At 41.2% G+C, this 20,453-nt stretch overlaps 1 protein-coding gene across 1 annotated transcript in view; it reads right to left on the reverse strand.

Moving 5' to 3' along the window:
* The window catches only part of DNAH7 (dynein axonemal heavy chain 7), a 248,396-nt gene that overhangs the window by 206,077 nt on the left and 21,866 nt on the right, over window positions 1–20,453 (reverse strand). The window contains exons 6-9 of the mRNA XM_065413626.1: window positions 15,932–16,112; window positions 15,450–15,525; window positions 9,388–9,513; window positions 1,555–1,674 (exon numbers count right to left, since the gene is read on the reverse strand). Of these exons, the coding sequence (XP_065269698.1) occupies window positions 1,555–1,674; window positions 9,388–9,513; window positions 15,450–15,525; window positions 15,932–16,112 (503 nt within the window). The remainder of the gene's footprint in view (window positions 1–1,554; window positions 1,675–9,387; window positions 9,514–15,449; window positions 15,526–15,931; window positions 16,113–20,453) is intronic.

The following is a 20,453-nucleotide window of genomic DNA, read 5'->3' on the forward strand; positions in this document are numbered from 1 at the left end:
TCTTCAGGTTTTTGTAAATACAATATTCCTTAGAGGATTTATTACTGTAACAACTACAGAGCTGAATGTGTAAGTAATGAAAGAACAAATTCAACACTGTCTTCAGAGACAGTGCCATTAATGCTACAGTAAATTAATCTGAGTTATAGACCTATATTTTTATTTGAATCCACTCAAGAGTAACATGGTTAGGGCCTGCTTCTTCTGCCAAAAAAGTCAATGGGAAAACTCGCTTTGAGCTCAGTGAGAGCAGAAGTTGGCTTTATTGTATAGTAGAAACGTTTAAATGCAAACTACAGATTATCTTAAATTGTCATAACTTATTTACTAGGCAGTGATAATAGATATATTTTTTCCTTTACTAATCTTGCAGTTCTTCAACATTCAAAGCTGACTTCAGTAGGAAGCTACAAGCATAGAACAAAGACAGGACTGGGCCCACTGAAGTGTCCTGCAAGAATAATATTGCCAAACTGCTCAACAAAACTTAAACTGAAAATCAAAGGAAGCAAAATACTAAAAAGTAGGTCTTCATTAAATTAAAATTACTAAACAATAAATTATACTCATTTTGACCCTGATCCTTCAATGGGGCTCCACAAAGGGTCTGTGCTAATGAATCCCATTGCAAGATTAGGGCCTTCTATAGGAGGGGTTCTAGATATGAAACTAAAGGCTATGGAACTATAGTTTTTCATCTATACTCAAGCAGTATAAGGGTAGGTCTACACTTACCTGGTAGTTCGGCGGCAAGCAAATCGAACTTCTGGGTTCGACTTATCGCGTCTTGTCTGGACGCGATAAGTCGAACCCGGAAGTGCTCGCCGTCGACTGCGGTACTCCAGCTCGGCGAGAGGAGTACGCGAAGTCGACAGGGGAGCCTTCCTGCCGCGTCTGGACGGAGGTAAGTTCAAACTAAGGTACTTCGAACTTCAGCTACGTTATTCACGTAGCTGAAGTTGTGTACCTTAGTTCGAATTGGGGGGTTAGTGTAGACCTGCCCTAAGAAAGGCTGCTTCTGGAGATCTGTGATTTAGATCTGTAGTACTGGAATAATATGTGGCTAATGTGACTTAGTATTCAAAGCCTATCAATAACAATGTTTTTATGACAACAAACCAAAAACACAGGCATTTTAAATGGATCCTGTAATCGGTATGTTAAAAACTTACAGTCTCCACAGAATGACAACCAAAATAAGCGAGCAAAGTAGACTATTTCAAACTTCAAGTACAGTTTCTCATCGTTGTCTAAAATCCAGAATAAGCATTACTGCATAAATCAGTATGATATACTTAGCATTTATACATCTCTTTTCATCCATAAATCTCAAAGCATTTTACAAAGGAGAGTAAGCATCATTATCCCTGGTTTACACAACAGTTACATTGATACATTTTAATTGTACATATTAGAAAAAAAGATGCCACTCTTTCTCTTTCCCCCCAAAAAACAAAAAGGCAAACCAATAAAAAAACCTTCCAAAGATATATAGAGCAGAAGTTAAAGATTTCTCTCTGTGCAACTTAAACATAAAGATATATTTGATCGTACTTTTTAAGCAGAACTTCTTTGGCAGATTCCATGTGCTTCAAGGCAATATTCTGGAAGAATGAGAGTTCCATTGCTTCCTGACGATTGTGAAATGTTTCTTTATCAACTAAGCGTAAATTTCTGTAAGACAGTCATAAAATGAATATTTTAAGTATTTATACTTTTCACTTTGTATTTCTCTCTCTGAGTTATTTGTAAAAGGAAAATTACCAAATTACATAGTTAAAAATTATAACTAGGACCATACCAAATTCACGGTCCATTTTGGTCAATTTCATGGTCATAGGATTTTTAAAATAATAAATTTCATTATTTCAGCTATTTAAATCTAAAATTTCATGGTGTTGTAATTGTAGGGGTCCTGACCCAAAAAGGAGTTGTGTGTAGGGGGGACGTCACAAGGTTATTGTAGGGGGGGTTGCGATCAATGTTCCCTCTAATTTTTTACATCCATGTGCAGAATAAATTTTGTTATATGCACCAATATGGGGAGTGAGAGCTCTGGCTGGGGGTGCGGGCTCTGGGGTGGGCTGGGAATGAGGGGTTTGGGGTGTGGGATGGGGCTATGGGCTGGGGTGCAGGGATGAGGGCTCCAGCTGGGGGTGCAGACTCTGGGGTGGGGCTGGGGCAGGGAGAGAGGACTCCCCCAACCCTCTCTCAGCGCAGCAGCCCCAGGGCTGGGGTGGGAGGAGAGGCACCTCTCCCCGACGGCAGCAGCTCCGGAACCCCCATCCCTCAGAATTCGCTACCCCTGGACCACTAGGGTACCAAATTCTGCTGGATAAGCAAAGAAGGCCATCCTTACATGGTGGTAACTGCTACTGGTGGGAAAATGTACCAGTTACAGTTTGTGCCACTACACCAGCAGCCGCTCCGGAACTGAGGCGCCTCTCCCCGCCGACAGCAGCTCTGGGGGAGAGGCGCCTCTCCTCTCAGCAGCCCTGCACGCCCCAACTTGCTCCTCTCCCTGCCCACCCCATACCTGTCTCCTCTCCAGGTCCCTGTGGCTGCGCACCCCTTTATAGCCTGCTGCATGGCCGCATAGCTTAGAAGGAACTTAGTTGCAGTACTGCTACCCTTCTTCTGCGCTGTTGCTGGTGGCGGAACTGACTTCAGAGCTGGGCAGCTGGAGAGCGGCGGCTGCTGGCTGGGATCCCAGCTCTGAAGGCAGAGCTGCCACCAGCAACAGCGCAGAAGTAAGGGTGGCATGGTATGGTATTGCCACCCTTAATTCTGTGCTGCTGCCTGCAGAGCTGGGCCCTCAGTCAGCAGCTGCCACTCTCCAGCTGTCGGCTCTGAAGGCAGCAGCGCAGAAGTAAGGGTGGCATGGTATGGTATTGCCACCCTTACTTCTGTGCTGCTGCTGGCGGGGCGCTGCCTTCAGAGCTGGGCACCCAGCCAACAGCCGCTGCTCTGCAGCCACACAGCTCTGAAGGCAGTGCAGAAGTAAGGGTGGCGATACAGGTCTGTCGCATCTTACGCGCATTTAACATGCGCGATTTCAGCTTTACGCGGTCGGCAAAAACAAAATAAAACAAAAAGAGAAAAATAACAATTTTAATATTGTACCTGTAGTGCGGGCGATTCTGCCCGCCATTCAACTCAATGTAATTTTGACTATACGCGGTTTTCGCTCTACGCACTAACCGCGGGACGGAACCCCCGCGTAAGATGAGACTCGCCTGTACTTTATCCCCCCCACACACACACACACACCATAACCTTGCAACCCTTTTGCAACTCCCTTTTGGGTCAGGATCCCCAATTTGAGAAACACTGGTCTACCCAGTGAAATCTGTATAGCATAGGATAAAAGCCCATGAAAGATCAGATTTCACAGTCCGTGACATTTTTCATGGCCGTGAATTTGGCAGGGCCCTAATTATAACCTACTTCTTAAGTTTGAATTTAAAATTATTTCACATCCATGATTTTAATTAAAATAGCAAGTTGCTATAAGATATTTGCTACATATTATCCTAGGAAAACAAAATATAAATTTAAAATAAATATTGCAATATTGCCTACAAGTTTTGCATATGCTTCGCATGTGCAATGAGACGGCTGGGGTTTCCGAGAACTTTAAATATGATGTTAAGTTGAAGATGATGGAACTACTCACATAAGTAAAGTTAAGCATATGAATAAATGTTTGCAGAATTGTGGCCCATGTGCAGGTCACCAATTCTATTTACATTCAGGAAAAATAACTTGTGTGTGCTTTAAATGGTTCCCTTCTAGAAAAATTCAACTCAAGAAGCTTCACAAATATACAAAAACACAAATATAAGACAGAAATAACAGTTTAGTAAATTTAGTAATGTGAGTCAGCTAGCAAAATTGCTTTTAACATTTGTAAGGTATTTAAAGCCAAATAAATTTGGGTACTTGTCTGATAGTTAGCAGATGTAAAAACAAATGTGTAACCTACTACTGCAATTGTTTTCTGGTTGGCAAGCCACTGTGGATGCAGTGTTGATTCAATCTTCTGGTGTCAGTCAAAAAGAGCAGAATCATGCAATTTTGTCTACTCTGAGAAGCAAAAAGGAAACTCTGGGCCAATTAACTGACTGAGCAGAAATAATAAGGTGAATGAGGAAGAGGGTTGAGCAAAGAGGGGGGAAATACCTGCAAGTGCCCTGCTGAGCAAGCTACTAACCCTTTCCTACTTGGAAACAATCCTAGTGCAGATTGACTGACTGAAGCATTCCTCCTCTAAATGCCACATCAACTAGTATGGTCAGGTTCATATGGAGGTGCTTGGTGAAAAGGTGAAGAGAGCTCCAGGTGACTACTCTGCAAAAGTCCATCCATTTTCAAACAGAGGGCTGGACCAAGAGAAGCTTGTATGAGGACCTCCCACAATTTAGGAAAAAAGGTAATTCCACTTCTTCCTGCTGTATGGAAGAGGTCTTAAGGGACTGAGTAATATGAGAAAAGGTACAGGCGTAATTGTCTGAGAAAACATGCCTGGGGCATCTGCAGAAGGAGGGGGAGGACAAATTGAGAGGCGGGGGTGATAGGCAAAGGTATTGGGCCCAAATCTCACTTCCCCTCTTCAAGGGGTCTGGTATAAGGGGTATGTGATAATTGCTTTCAGTTGCAAAGAGCTCCCTAGAGGCTACAGAAGAAGGAATGAGGAAAAGAGGAACCCATTGAGAGGAGGATCAGTTTAAGAAGTTCCTTGTGGGGGACAGAGGTTCCATGACCCTTGAGCAGAGAAACTGTGTATACCCTATTGACTGAGGTAATGACCTAAGGTATAAGGAGCTCTTCTTCTCATACAGAGAACAGGGAGTCACTGAAGGGTGAGCCTGAAAGGAGCCTCCCAACTCCACTCCTTCCCCTTTACTGATGATCTGGCTGTCCGGTCCAAAAATGGGCAGAGCAGAGGTGTTCCAAAGCAAAGTGAGGATGCCTGGTTTGAGTCTACTCCTAGTGGCAAATAAGCTGGTGGAGAGAACCACAGAGCTACTGCTTAAATGGGTATTGTAGGTACACTAGCCATGAGATGGGTGAGAAGAGGGAAACCCCACATACAGGGCACCTTCCCAACATTTTTATTTTAAACAACAGCAAAACAGGCTTGCAGACAGTGTCTTCAGTGGCTCCTGAGGCTGAAAAGATCATTTGATTTGGTGCGAGGGGCTTTCTGCCATCCTCAACACAAAGCAGGATGACTGAGATTTAAGAGAATGCCTGAGAGGGGAGGAGGCTGAGTGATAAAATTGCTTGTGCTAAACAGGTTCTCTGATGACTGTCAGTAGGGGAGGAAATCAACATAGTGTCCTCTCTAGGGAGCCAAGCCACAGTTCAGCTTTTCAAACTTAAAGGCTTGATCTCCAATCATATTACAACAAATACTAAGATAATTTTTCTACAGAAAAAGTATTTGGTATGAGGACAGAGGAAGATGGGATAAAAAAAAACTGGAGCTTTGATATGCATATCAGATAATCTCCATTTAAATGGTAAGAAAAGAAACTTTGGGGCCTGATGCTGCACTCACTGTACAGTCAATACTCCAGCAGACTTACAGAAGAGTTTTGGGTGCAAAAACTGCTTTCAAAAACTAGTCATAACTGACCCAGTTACATATGGTTCCATTTTGTTGTGTACATAGAAGCTTAATCATGTTCCACTGCTCGGCTAAAGCTATTGAAGAAATTATCTTATCACCTTAAATAAGTATCTCCAACACCCAGTTGGGGACTGGTCCCCCTCCCACTGAAGTAGGTGGGAGTTTCTGATCAGGACCAGAGTTTCCAGTCACTGAGGGCTAATGTATCCAAAGAGGAGACCCACTGCCAAAGCCAGGGAGTGATTTAACCAAGGAGAGATCCTTGCTGGTGATGACCAAAGCAGTAAAAAAAAAAAAACCCACCACAAACAACAAAAAACTGGACATGTCCATATCAAAGATGCCTAGGAGAAATCCAGAACCCAGACAGGTGCACTCTGTCTCCCCTTCTTCAACAGAACCCAAAAGAACTGGGAGGGCTGCCTCAAACTCCTTCTGATGAAGGAAGCTCTGAAGACCTATTTGACTGAGACTGGAACGGTCAACATCAAGAGGCACCTCAACTTTGAATACCCAATAAACATGGCTGTATGCATGGCAAAAGTAGTGTCAAAGTCCCAGGTCAAAGAGGAACATGAAGACTGATGTTGAAAGCTCCTCGCTGCTAAACCCTGTAGATTTGAGAACAGCTCTAAATGATTTTGCTTACTAGAAGCTTCCAAGATCATGTGACAAGGGCACATATATCGCAACAGTTAGCTATACAGAAATTTCTCAAAGCAGAACAATATCAATTTCAGAAGCCCAAACTAAAGATTCTAAATTCTGCACCCTATTTGCCAGAATGTATGACATTTAGTACATAAGTGAAGAATATTTGACAGAAATAGTTTATTGCTCCTTGATTAGTTCTGACAATTCAACAAAAATGTCTATTTAATTAAATTAATCAGTTTCAGTATCTTTAAAAGGTGCATTGTATTTTACTAAAAAGGAATCTTACTAGAATAGCTTGCATTTCTGATTATTACAGAATCTGATTAACTGTCAAATGCTGCTTACTGGGTAGCTGAAGAAGTCCCTGTCACAGAAATTGGGACTGTCCCCATTAGCCATATCTGTAGATTTAGAAGACAAACCTAAATTTGACAAAGAAACCCTTATAAAAGTTTTTTTTTCCATTGTCTTTTTCTTGGCTGTAAAAATATACATTTTAAAATTAATTGGATTTCACATCTGAAAATTTTCACTTGGAAGTTGATTCAACTGAAGATTCAAATTAATGTCACTGCTATTTGAAGGTCCTGAATCATCAGAAACAGAAATAATATCCTGCTCAACCACAACTTTCAAAACTTTTAAAGATAATTCCCTCTGACAATATAAAGTTACTTCAGGACTTTTGCTGTTAAAATGAGGAATTACCTAACCAGAATCAGCTACACTAATCAAGTAAGAGGATTCTTCTTTGCTTTCACACCTCCTATACAATGAGAATATGTATATACTCGATCATAAGCCAGTTCGTTTATAAGCCAACCCCCTGAAAGATAAGTAAAAATGGAATTTTTTTATAACCCGTTCATAAGCCGATCCTATAATTCAGGGGTCAGCAAACTTTGGCTCCCGGGCCATCAGGATGAGAGAAGAGAAGAATGAGGGGGGATTTGATAGCTGCTTTCAACTACCTGAAGGGGGGTTCCAAAGAGGATGGAGCTCGGCTGTTCTCAGTGGTGGCAGATGACAGAACAAGGAGCAATGGTCTCAAGTTGCAGTGGGGGAGGTCTAGGTTGGATATTAGGAAACACTATTTCACTAGGAGGGTGGTGAAGCACTGGAATGCGTTACCTAGAGAGGTGGTGGAACCTTCCTTGGAGGTTTTTAAGGCCCGGCTTGACAAAGCCCTGGATGGGATGATAAACAAAGTGTCCCGGCGCGCCAGCTGTTTACCCTGAGGGGCCGGGACAGCAACTGGTGGAGAAATTTTTTTGGGGGGAGAAGCTGGGAGTCAGGGGAGTAACCCCTGTGACCACCCCTCACATGACCCCACCCCTAGCCCACGACCCCACTCTCCCCATCCCATCCCTTCCCACCTTATCTGGGGAGAGCCAGGGGAGGATGTCTCTGGCCTGGCTGGAGCTGCTCTGGCAGGCTGGGCAGCGTGGCTGCAGCCTGCACCGGCAGGCCAGACCAGGCAGCGTGGCCGCAGCATGTTCCAGCAAGCTGGGCTGGGCGGCATGGCTGCAGCGTGCTCCGGCAGGCCAGGCGGCGCGGCCACAGCCTGCTCTGGGGGGTGGGGCCGAGCAGCACAGCTGCAGCCTGCCAGCCTTGGAGCTGCAGCTGCTTTGGAGGCTGCGGGGAGAGCAGTGTGGCGAGAAGCGGAGAGACTTTGGCCCCGCCTCTTCCCTTCTGGCTCTGCTGGCTATGCTGCCTCTCCTTGCTCTCTCTGTTGGGGGGAGGGGCTGTGTCCCGCCCCTCCCTCTCTATATCCATTCATAAGCCGGCCCCCTTCTCTGGTGCTTCCCCTTTTTACTAAAAAAATTCGGCTTATGAATGAGTATATATGGTATTTTCAGCTGTTAATCTCTTAGTTCTCTTAAGTTCTTAAAATTGAGGTTCTGCTATACATATGCACTTTGTCCCCACATATCACAGTTCCCAACTAACCTAATCAGCAAGGTATGATATGTTAACTAAGGCAGTGATTTTCAAGGAACCCAATGGAGTTAGAGTGATCTGCCCTCACATTACTAATGTGACTCATGGGAACATCAGAGACTGATATGACAGAAAACATTTTTGTACATTCAACATGAATCTGTGGGACTGCCATACTTGCATAATTCTCTCAATAGCTCACATGGTACTCCTTCAACTGTTGATTATATCCCACAAGAATGGGAATACACCTCTACCCCGATATAACGCGACCCAATATAACATGAATTCGGATATAACGCAGTAAAGCAGCACTGCGGGGGGGCGGGGCTGTGCACTCTGGCGGATCAAAGCAATTTCAATATAACATGGTTTCACCAATAACCCGATAAGATTTTTTGGCTCCTGAGGACAGCGTTATATCGGGGTAGAGGTGTATATGAATTCCTCTTTTCTTAGCCTAGCAGTTAACACTGTTGATAGCCTGAAAGATAACATTCTGAACTATGTATCCATTGGTAGCAAAATATTCTGAGAGTCCTGCATAAAAGGATGTCAAGGCAGACATCAGTAAAATGTTATAAATTTGTGGGGCTAGATGGATAGAGATCATAGACACTTTTTTCCATCCTGGAATAAGCCTTTTTGCATGCTCCTTTTCTGAGTAATCTAACATCATTTTTTTTAGACTATAGTCTATAGCTATTAAACATTTTTCTAATGCTGAGTTTTTGCCTTTCACTATAGACTCAGTGGCTGTCCTTCTGGTCTCCTACTTGGTCACAATGATAGAAGCAGAAAAGTAACAAAAATGTGTTTGGAATGGCTGACTGGTTCTAGGACATCCTTCATTAACCAACTTTCAGATTTAGCAGAAGTAAATCAAAACAGATCCATTGCCCCAACGAAAACATGTAAGTCAGTGCAACTTCAAAATGAAAGGAGGCAATGGTCTTCCCATGACATGGGTATATAATCATCTCCCTCACTTTCAGTCCCAACCCACACACTGTATCAGGAATGTGGCCAGCTATATAGAGTCAACAATCACTTGGAAGAGTTCCTTAGTAGCCTTAAATCCTAAGATGACACAGTAAGTAGATTTTGCACATTTTCTGTCAGAAGAACTTGAAATCTACAGGGTCCACACTTACTTAAAAGAAGTCTCCCATAAGTCCAGAACAGCCAACATTGTGGGGTTCATTGCATACAAATTTTCCTTTATGTAACTGCAGGCTGACAAGAAAGACTTGTTCCAAGGTTTTGGCACAACTTCCATTCTAAACAAAACAGTAAAATAAAGTCTCCAATTAGTCATGCTAAGAATCCAAAATATATGTATATTTTCCTTAATATTTATAATTGTGTTGCATGCCACTGAGATTTACAATTTGGGAAATAAAACTAATTTCCTCTTTCACTCTTAAGAAATTAAAAATATTGTCCTAGAATATTGGGGAGTACATATAAAATTAAATATTGAGATAGAACTTTATGCTAAAACTTAAGCAGAGATATGTAACTCATTCATGGTCCCTTATGACTTCTTTGAGCTCATCAAACTAATTAGATTACATGCATGCTGCTTAAACAGGTAATTAACCAATAATTTTTCTCAATGATTTTGAATATGTAATAGGTAAGGCTGTATGCTTGTCACAACCATGATTTTTGTCACAAAACCAATGAATCCTAAGGTCTTTTAATAAAACGTCATTGCCTTTTTCACCTCAGTCTGCCTGCTACTGAGTACAATTTTCAAGCATTTTTACGTTTTTGGCACTTTGTGGTATCCTGCTAACTTTACATACTTTAAAAACTGTTAATCATAGTTATTTAACACTTTCTAATGGAAAATAGATTTAATAGTTAAACTATTTTGTGCCATGACTTTTTAAAAAAACTAAAATTATAACAAACATGTTTTATTGTGACAGAGATTAATGTTTCTCGCCTGTAACCAGAGTTCTTTGAGATGGACTCTGCATGTTCACATTCATGGGATGTGCTGATGGTGCGGCTCTGATGGTGGAATATTTTGATAGCAGTGCCTGCCTCTCTATTCACTGTTCCTGAATGTTGTGAGGATCAAGGTATAGAAGGGGACATGGTATTCCAGCCACCTCATTTCCTTCCAACAATCTCCTCAAATCTGAATTTGGAATTAGGACTCAGAGAAAGAAGGGAAGATGGTCTGGGAGTGAGAATAGAGAGAGTACCTCTAAAAGAACTTAAGTTACAGGTGAGTAACCTTTATTTCTTCTTCGAGTGGCCTCTGTTTATTCTCATTCATGGGATATTTTGACAAGCAGTACTGACCTGGAAGAAAGGCGGGACATGGAGTCCTAATTAAAGAGGGATTGAAATACTGCTCTGCCAAACTGAGCATCTGATCTAGACACTAGGTCCAAAGAGCAGTGTTTTGTAAACATATCTATGGATCTCCACATTGCAGCCCTACAAACTTCTGTACGTGGAACATGTCTAAGGCATGCCATTGAGTTCACCCTAACTGTGGTGGAATGAGGATAAGGATGGATGCTAATGTGCAGGCTCCTTATATGCATAGCCTAACCCAATTTGATAATGCCTAAGAGGTGATTACTTAACCTTTTTTATTATTAGCATAATGTGAATAGATTAGGAAACTTTCTTAACTATTTAAATAATAAACTCAAGCCCTTATTGCATTTAAAACTAAATTATGCAATTTATTTTTCATCTGCATGTGCACGTGGGCTTGGGAAAATTACCAGCAGGTTAATTCACTGATTAATGTGAAATTGGGTTACCAGCGTAGGTAGAAACCTGTTGGTGACATAGCACAACTTTATCTTTTTGAACTACTATAAATCGCAGGTCAGCCATGAGAGGCTGCAGTTCACTCACTTTTCTAGCTGATGTTACAGCTAAGGTGAAAGCTGTTTTAATTGAAAGGTGAAATAAAGAGCATTCTCCCACTGGCTCAAAGGGAAGCTTCATAAACTGTGTTAGGACTATGTTAAGATCCAATGCTGGTGAAGGGTTCTTGATTGGTTGGTAGAAGTTCATCAACCCTTTCATAAATCTCTTTACTGTCCCATGTGTGAAAACAGATTGTTTTCTATGAGTGATAAGTCGATATGGTGGCTAAATTAACTTTAATCGATAAAGGGACTTGAAAATTTCAGCTGTACTATGTATACCAATATAGCCTGAATGAAAGCTGTGGTTAGGACTATATTGTTACTGTTTGCCCAGAGGGAAAAAAATCTCTTCCACTTGAAGATATACCATTATGGGATGATTCTTTCCGAGGAGTTAATTAAGACATGTATCTCTAGTGAGAAGATTTTTCTAATTCTTCCCGAGCCCTATAGCCCAAGCTAGCAGGCACTAATAGGAAAAGTGGATATGAGTAATAATCCATTCCATGCTGTAGAGCCAACAGATGTGGAGTGAATGGAAAGATTGGTAAATTCCTTTGGATCGCTGAAGAAGGTCTGGGAACCACTGTTGCCTCAGCTATTCTGGGGCAACCAGAATTATTTTGTCTTATTTCATCTTCCTTACTATGCTCTGGATTGGGGGAGATGGAGGGAAGGGATAAAGAAGACCTTGCCCCTGGTTTATGAGGACTGTTTTTGAGATGGATTGGCTGTCTCTTCCTGGTCTCAAGCAAAATCTAGGACATTTCATGTTTTTCTTGGTTGAAAAATCTGTCTACATCTGAATGACCCCATGACTGTAAGCTCTTGTGTACCACTGATGTTTTTAATGACCATCTATGGACTTCAGTCCTGTCCCTTCTTACGTAGTCCACAAGGCAGCCAGGTTTAGAGCTAGAGTCCTGTGCAGATACAAGATTTATAACCACGGATGTGGGTATACATGGAGCTACAGCACTCTACCAGGAACCGCAACGGCGAAAGCAGCAGCATGTCGGGCCACTGCTCACACAAGTCAGTGCCCCATGCCAGCAGCTCCTCCGGCGTGGCTGTACCGTCCACAGCCCTGGCCTCGCCCCACCCTGAGCCCCGCCCACTAGGGCGGCCACCAAGAGCACCAGCAGCTGTCCCTGGTCGCACTGCTCTGTGCAAGTGGCTCGGATGCTCCTGGACAGCAGTCCCTTTCACACAGCGGTCTGTCTCTCCAGTCCAGGGGTGTGAGCTGGTTGCACACAATAGCGTGGCCAAGGACAGCTGCTGGTGCGCCTAGTGCCCACCCCAGTGGGTGGGGCTGGAAGCAGAGCTGGGGGAAGTACAGCCACGCTGGAGGAGCTGCCAGCACAGGGCACTGGCTCCTGCGTGTGGCGGCCTGACATGCTGCTGCTTTTGCTGCTGTGGTTCCTGGTAGAGCCCTGCAGCTCCATGGATATAAATCTTGTATCCGTGCAGGGCTCTATGTAGAGCTACAGCAAAGAGCTTGTGCTCACTGCACCATTCCTACAGAGCCACTGCCTCCCACAGCTCCAGGGAGTAAGCGCCAACCTATTTTTTACATAACTTACTGCTATCATGTCATGACAAGGTCTCACACCAAAAGCTCTTAAGCAAAGTAGCCATTGGGTAAGAGGGAAGGTCCTCTCATGGATCTGTAACTGGTTAAACGATAGGAAACAAAGGGTAGGAATAAATGGCCAGTTTTCACAATGGAGAGAGGTAAACAGTGGTGCCCCTCAGGGGTCTGTATTCATAAATGATCTGGAAAAGGGGGTAAACAGTGAGGTGGCAAAATTTGCAGATGATACAAAATTACTCAAGATAGTTAAGTCCAAAGCTGACTATAAAGAATTACAAAGGGATCTCACAAAACCAGAGAACTGGGCAACAAAATGACAGATGAAATTCAATGTTGATAAGTGCAAAGTAATGAACACTGGAAAACATAATCCAAACTATACATACAAATTGATGGGATCTAAGTTAGCTGTTAGCACTCAAGAAAGAGATCTTGGTATCATTGTGGATAGTTCTCTGCAAACATCCACCCAATGTGCAGCGGCAGTCAAAAAACTTAACAGAATGTCAGGAACCACAAGGAAAGGGATAGATAATAAGATAGAAAATATTGTAATTGCATTATATAAATCCATGGTTTTCCCACACCTTGCATATTGAATGCAGTTTTGGTCACCTCATTTAAAAAAAAAGATATATTAGAATTGGAAAAAGTGCAGAAAAAGGCAACAAAAATGTTTAGGGGTATGGAATAGCTTCCATATGAGGAAAGATAAAAAAAAGACGGGGACTATTCAGCTTGGTAATGAGATGACTGGTCAGGGGATATGATAGAAGTCTATCATGAATGGTGTGGAGAAAGTAAGTGTTATATACCTTCTCATAACACATGAACCAAGGGTCTCCCAATTAAATTAATATGCAGCAGGTTTAAAACAAACATAAGGAAGTACTTCTTCGTACAGCACACTGTGGAACTCATTGCTGGGTGATGCTGTGAAGACCAAAAGTATAAATGGGTTCAAAAACAAATTAGATCAGTTCATGGAGGATAGGTCCGTCAATGGCTATTAGCCAAAATGGTCAGGGACCATGCTTTGGGTATCTCTAAACCTCAGACTGCCAGAAGCTGAGACTGGATAACAGGGGATAATTGCCCTGTCTCTGAAGCATCTGGCACCAGCCACTGTCAGAAAACAGGATACCAGGCTAGACAGACCATTGGTCTGACCTAGTATGGCCATTCTTATGTTGTCCTTGACAACCTGAACCACCTTGTGATGAAGATGAAGTAGAAAAGATTTGGAAACCCATTGTATTGCTGTCAGCTCAGCTAGCATACTGCTGTATGTTTGCTTTTCCTGGGAATTCCAATGGCCATGAACTGTCCATTTATTGAAGTGTGCTCCTCATCCCACACCGGATGTTTCTGAGGTTACTGATGGAACTGGAGGGTTGAAAGCCAGATCCCCTTAAGAATAGTGTGACTGAGTCTCCCATGATAGAGACAATTTCAAATTCTTTGGTATGGTCTTTGTTAGACACATGCTGGCTAAATTTCATTTTGAGCTGGGTGTAAATTGTTGCATATATAGCTGAGGCTATTAAGCCCATTAATTTAAGAAAGAATATGGTTCTCTGACATGGTAGTTGGTGTAGTAAAGCTATGGCTAACTGAATCTTTAAAAACCTCTTCTGGAAGAAGTGCTCTCCCTACTTGACAGTCCAGAATTATCCCTGTCAAGAGGATCATTTGAGTCAGTAGCAAGAGCAACTGCTCCAAATTTAGCCTAAATCCCAACTTCTCAACTAGATAACCTTAGGATACATGGTTCTGGATAGATTTTCTTCTGGCAATGGTTTGAATAGCAATTTAATAGTCATCTAAATATGGGTATCCATGGATCTATTGTCTCTGTAAATGTGCTACCATAGCTGAGAGGCATTTTGTAAAACTTCTGGAGCCAGCAGAAAGACCAAACTGAAGGACCCTGAATGGGAAATCATCTTCCATACTAGAAAACAAAGACTGAGTCTGATTGAAATATGGCAATATACATCATTCATATCAAAAGCTGCAAACCAATTCTGTGTTGAAAGGGAAGGTATTATAAATGCTAGGGTCAGCATATGTAAGTGGAACTTTCTGACAAAGGAATGTTTTCTCAATTCTAATATAGGTCAAAAGCCTCCATCCTTTTTCAGGATTAGGAATTATCTTTAATAAACTCCTTTTCCTCTGAATTCCCTTGACACCTCATCTATGGCCACTTTTGTCAAACCAGACAGAACCTCTGATCTTAGTAGACTTATGAGAAGGGTCCCTGAATAGGGATGAGATGGGGGTATGCTTGAACTTAAGCTTATCGAGATGGATCCTTAGCCAATGTAAACTGGCATACCTACATTGAAATCCATGCAGACTGTGCACTAAAATCAATGGAGCAATGTCAATTTACATCAGCTGAGGATGTGACCAATTATCTTATGATCACTTGCTGTGGGACTACATCCAACCTTATCATCATTTATAAATGTTAAATGCTACGACAGGAAATTTGTTCTCAAAAGTTTGTCAGACTAACCACATATTTTTCAGAGCTTTAATACTCAACTATATGAGTTTATGCAACAAATAGCTAATATTATTTCTTTTTAGGGATATTTAACATGCTCCAGTTTGAATCAATTGCCTTTGTCTAATAAGGTTTCCCTACATACAGTATTCTCTCCTACTGCTGCCTAGTCAGTGTTCTTGAAGGAATATGTTTTCTTACTCTGCACGATGAGGTGGAAGAAAAGCTTGCTTCTTGTCTTCATCTTTTTCCCTGGGATCTCTTAAAACAAAGTCAACTAAAAGAAGGTATAAAAAAGCCAAAACATAAATATGTTTAGTAAAGGAAAAACAACACTACACTAATGGATCCAAACAGTTGGGCAACCCCAGTGAAGTGAATGATGATGCAGGGGTGTAACTGTACAGGGTATGCAATTCAAAATAATTTTATTTAAGTGAGATTTACAAAATAAAAGCAATTTTTATGAAACAGCAAAAGTGTTGAATGAGGCCATATTTCTCCCTTTAGGGGAAAAAAACATGAAATCCTGTGGAACTTTCCTATTAAAAATATGTATCCAACATCTCAGTCATCTACAAACTTCTAATTTATTTAATGATGGTATTCACAATGAATATATATATTTCAATAACTCATAATATTCATACAACTAGAAAGAACAGATATCATCATCAATTTACCGATAGCTTTCTTTACACTCAGAAGATAGTCTTCTCTCATTTCATCAGACAGTAAATATATACTTTCGCTGAGTACTTTCAGATGCTGTGGAACTAAATCCAAGACATGCTCCAGCCAAGAGTCTTCCATTGGAGCGACATGTTCTGTATCAATTCCATGGTGAATGTAATAGTAGTATTTCTGTACAATAAAGGCATTAAATAAGTTGGCTCCATTTGGCATTATAACAAAAAGATAAAGATGTCATTGCTAGTGCTGCTTTTGATGGAAGCATAAGTACATTTCAGGAGTACTAAGGGTTGGTTTACATTATAAACTATACATAACTCTGTAAGTTTAATTTTAGGTTTTATCTGATTTCTTAATGCGTTTACTAAGTGAATCAAAATTATTTCTAAAAATTATAAAGATGGTATAACTGCATTCAAAAATATCATGTCATAATCCATATTAAACATTAATAACAGTGCCTCTGCAGAGCACTAGCTTTCCAGTCAGTAACACTGGATACTGCCACAACACACACATACTGAAAGTCCTAACAAATTGCACTCAGAGACCTTCACTGTATTGTAGCAGCATCCACATGGAACTTTACAGCACAGCAAGCTGGCGCACTCTACTGCACAGCAAGTCAGGGTATGACACTAATTTGCCATGTAAACCAGTCCTTTGTCAATATATAACAAACATGCTGAAAATTGTGTAGACACAGGAAGAGGAGTCAGGGATGGAATATAAACCTTAACTTTGAATTTGCTTGCTTATTTGGTTTAAAGCTGATTTTTGAGATTAAGATTTTCTACTGTGGGTGCCAACATTATTCTCATATAATTAGCATATACATCTGTTGGGCCCACAAACCCACAGTTGTACATATCAATCAGACAACTGCATCACTAAGTTGCAGATGCAACTTAGAGTCCTCTGATCAATTTCCTAATATGTTCTTATGAGAAAAAAATATATAATCATAACATGCACATTTTAAAAGTGATATTTTGAATTAATTTGTTTTAAAACATTCTTATGCAACAAATTCATAATGATTTTTCAATAACTGTTAGAAACACAGATTAAAATCATATATATTTTTTATCCAGTACACCTTTTCTTCTTTTTATTTGGGTTTTACTTGTCCATCTGTAAGGTCTGATTAGCTTGTTGTTTCATTTTGTCTTTAAAAAGTTAAGCAAATTAGGAGCTCTTTGATGGAACTAATTACACTGGTCTACAATTTTTGAGAAGTCGTCTGCTTCAGAGATAAAATGTGCTATTTATTATGTATTTTGATGTGCTGAATTCAAATATGACAATTAAAACAACTGATTGGCTACTGTTTCTAAGATATTTAAGTTTTTACATTTTATGTCTATGTATATTGTGTAGATAGTAGAGTTTTAATCATAAATTGTAAACCTAGGTCTTTTCATGTGTTTATGGTTGCTTTACATGATAATATTTCACCTGTCCTGTTTATGTAACACTTTAAAAATCAGCAAAAGGGTTATATAAATAAAATTTATTATGAAACAAAAGGCAAAAAACTATTATGTACATAGTTTAGTCCTATTCAGTGTCTACTCGGCGCTTCTTGGCTTGTCTCTTGTATTCATTAAATGGAGCATCTCTTGTCACTGTCCAGCAATAGTCTGCAAGCATTAATGGGCTCCATTTGCCCTGATAGCGTTTCTCCATTGTTGCAATGTCCTGGTGAAATCGCTCGCCGTGCTCGTCGCTCACTGCTCCGCAGTTCGGTGGAAAAAAATCTAGATGAGAGTGCAAAAAATGTATCTTTAGTGACATGTTGCAACCAAGGCTTTTGTATGCCTTGAGGAGGTTTTCCACCAACAACCTGTAGTTGTCTGCCTTGTTGTTTCTGAGAAAATTTATTGCCACTAACTGGAAGGCTTTCCATGCCGTCTTTTCCTTGCCACGCAGTGCATGGTCAAATGCATCATCTCGAAGAAGTTCACGAATCTGAGGACCAACAAAGACACCTTCCTTTATCTTAGCTTCACTTAACCTTGGAAATTTTCCACGGAGGTACTTGAAAGCTGCTTTTGTTTTGTCAATGGCCTTGACAAAGTTCTTCATCAGACCCAGCTTGATGTGTAAGGGTGGTAACAAAATCTTCCTTGATTCAACCAGTGGTGGATGCTGAACACTTCTCCTCCCAGGCTCCAATGACTGTCGGAGTGGCCAATCTTTCTTGATGTAGTGGGAATCTCTTGCACGACTATCCCATTCGCAGAGAAAACAGCAGTACTTTGTGTATCCAGTCTGCAGACCAAGCAAGAGAGCAACAACCTTCAAATCGCCACAAAGCTGCCACTGATGTTGGTCATAGTTTATGCACCTCAAATGTTGTTTCATGTTGTCATAGGTTTCCTTCATATGGACTGCATGACCAACTGGAATTGATGGCAAAACATTGCCATTATGCAGTAAAACAGCTTTAAGACTCGTCTTCGATGAATCAATGAACAGTCTCCACTCATCTGGATCGTGAACGATGTTGAGGGCTGCCATCACACCATCGATGTTGTTGCAGGCTACAAGATCACCTTCCATGAAGAAGAATGGGACAAGATCCTTTTGACGGTCACGGAACATGGAAACCCTAACATCACCTGCCAGGAGATTCCACTGCTGTAGTCTGGAGCCCAACAGCTCTGCCTTACTCTTGGGTAGTTCCAAATCCCTGACAAGGTCATTCAGTTCACCTTGTGTTATGAGGTGTGGTTCAGAGGAGGAGGATGGGAGAAAATGTGGGTCCTGTGACATTGATGGTTCAGGACCAGAAGTTTCATCCTCTTCCTCTTCCTCGTCTGACTCAAGTGAGAATGATTCTGGTGCATCAGGAACCGGCAGTCCTTCTCCGTGGGGTACTGGGCGTATAGCTGATGGAATGTTTGGATAATGCACAGTCCACTTTTTCTTCTTTGACACACCTTTCCCAACTGGAGGCACCATGCAGAAGTAACAATTGCTGGTATGATCTGTGGGCTCTCTCCAAATCATTGGCACTGCAAAAGGCATAGATTTCCTTTTCCTGTTCAACCACTGGCGAAGATTTGTTGCACAAGTGTTGCAGCATATGTGTGGGGCCCACCTCTTGTCCTGATCTCCAATTTTGCAGCCAAAATAAAGGTGATAGGCTTTCTTAACCATAGTGGTTATACCGCGCTTTTGTGATCAAAAAGTCACTTCACCACAAACATAGCAGAAGTTATCTGCACTGTTCACACAAGTACGAGGCATCTCTGCTCACTTTGGCTAAACAGAAATGTGTCCCTTTGCAAAATCAAACACTGACAAATAAGAGAGCATGACACTGTATGATTTCTAGAGCTGATATAGGGCAATTTGTTCAGCAGAGTGATATAAGCTTCGTTATGATTGCATCATCCATGACTTATAGGAATAACATGATGCAATTCATATCATGTATGACGCAATACCAGCTTCAGATTGCATCATTCATTGTTTTGCCTAAAAAGCAAGTACTGTCCAAACCCAGTCATAGATTTATTCATAGAGCCAGTCAAAGATGTATTTTAGTCATTTCTGGTTTAAATTGAGATCCCTTCCCTTTATAACTCACTTATCCTCCGCCATTCCCAAGTCAAGGGTCGTATATACTGACCCAATAGCATATCTTGAAAACTAGAGCCAATCAACAATTTTAAGCATAATTTTCATTCTCAGTGACCCAGAATTAGTAAAGTTTGACTACATTTATTTCAGAAGCATTTTGACTGTAGAGCAGTGTTATAAGTAGTTTTCTACTACAAGATAAAACAGACATCTGGGTCAGACTGAAGGGGAAACACTGATGAAACTCAAAGCCATCCACCATGCTGCGAAAAAGGAAAATGCAGTTTTTAATCTTCAAAGGAAAGCCACAGATGCAGGTTTCACCAACACTTAGTTTCCTCATAGTCCAACAGGCGTGTCAGTTTTATTTTGTATTACAAAAACTACCTCAGGGCATGAAGCAGGATAACATTTATTTTTTTAATAAATTTTGAAACAGACAAGCTAATCAGGCTGCAGATGTGAGGTAAAAGTATAATTATAGAAGAGGCTGGAAAAAGGGATACTAAGCAGTGAAGGCAGGAACAAAGGATAAAATGCTATACACTCTGCTCCATGGCCCTGGTAAAAGGCAAATAGCAGAAATCCGAGTAGGAAAGAGACCTCATTTGTAGAAGGCAGCTGTGGTAGTTCCACCATATGTTCCACCCACTCTGCAGAAACCCCGCTGTGGTACAATCAGAGGGTTAGAATTCTATGGGGTTTCAAGAAGCATTTTAGGCTTACAGTAGATCAGCAGGAATAAGCAGCAGTCACTGCAATGTATGCTTCTCTAGAAAGCTGTTAGATGTTCAGGATATCCATGTAAGTTAATTCTTCTTCTTGCAACATTAACTACTGCTCTACACTTTCATCCTTCTTGGAGAGGGGAATAATGGAGTGGAAAATGCAAAGGCACCAGTGGTAGAATGGCGCTTCAGC

Source organism: Emys orbicularis, chromosome 11 (genome assembly GCF_028017835.1).
Source record: "Emys orbicularis isolate rEmyOrb1 chromosome 11, rEmyOrb1.hap1, whole genome shotgun sequence".
In the NCBI taxonomy this organism is placed as follows: Eukaryota; Metazoa; Chordata; order Testudines; family Emydidae; genus Emys; species Emys orbicularis.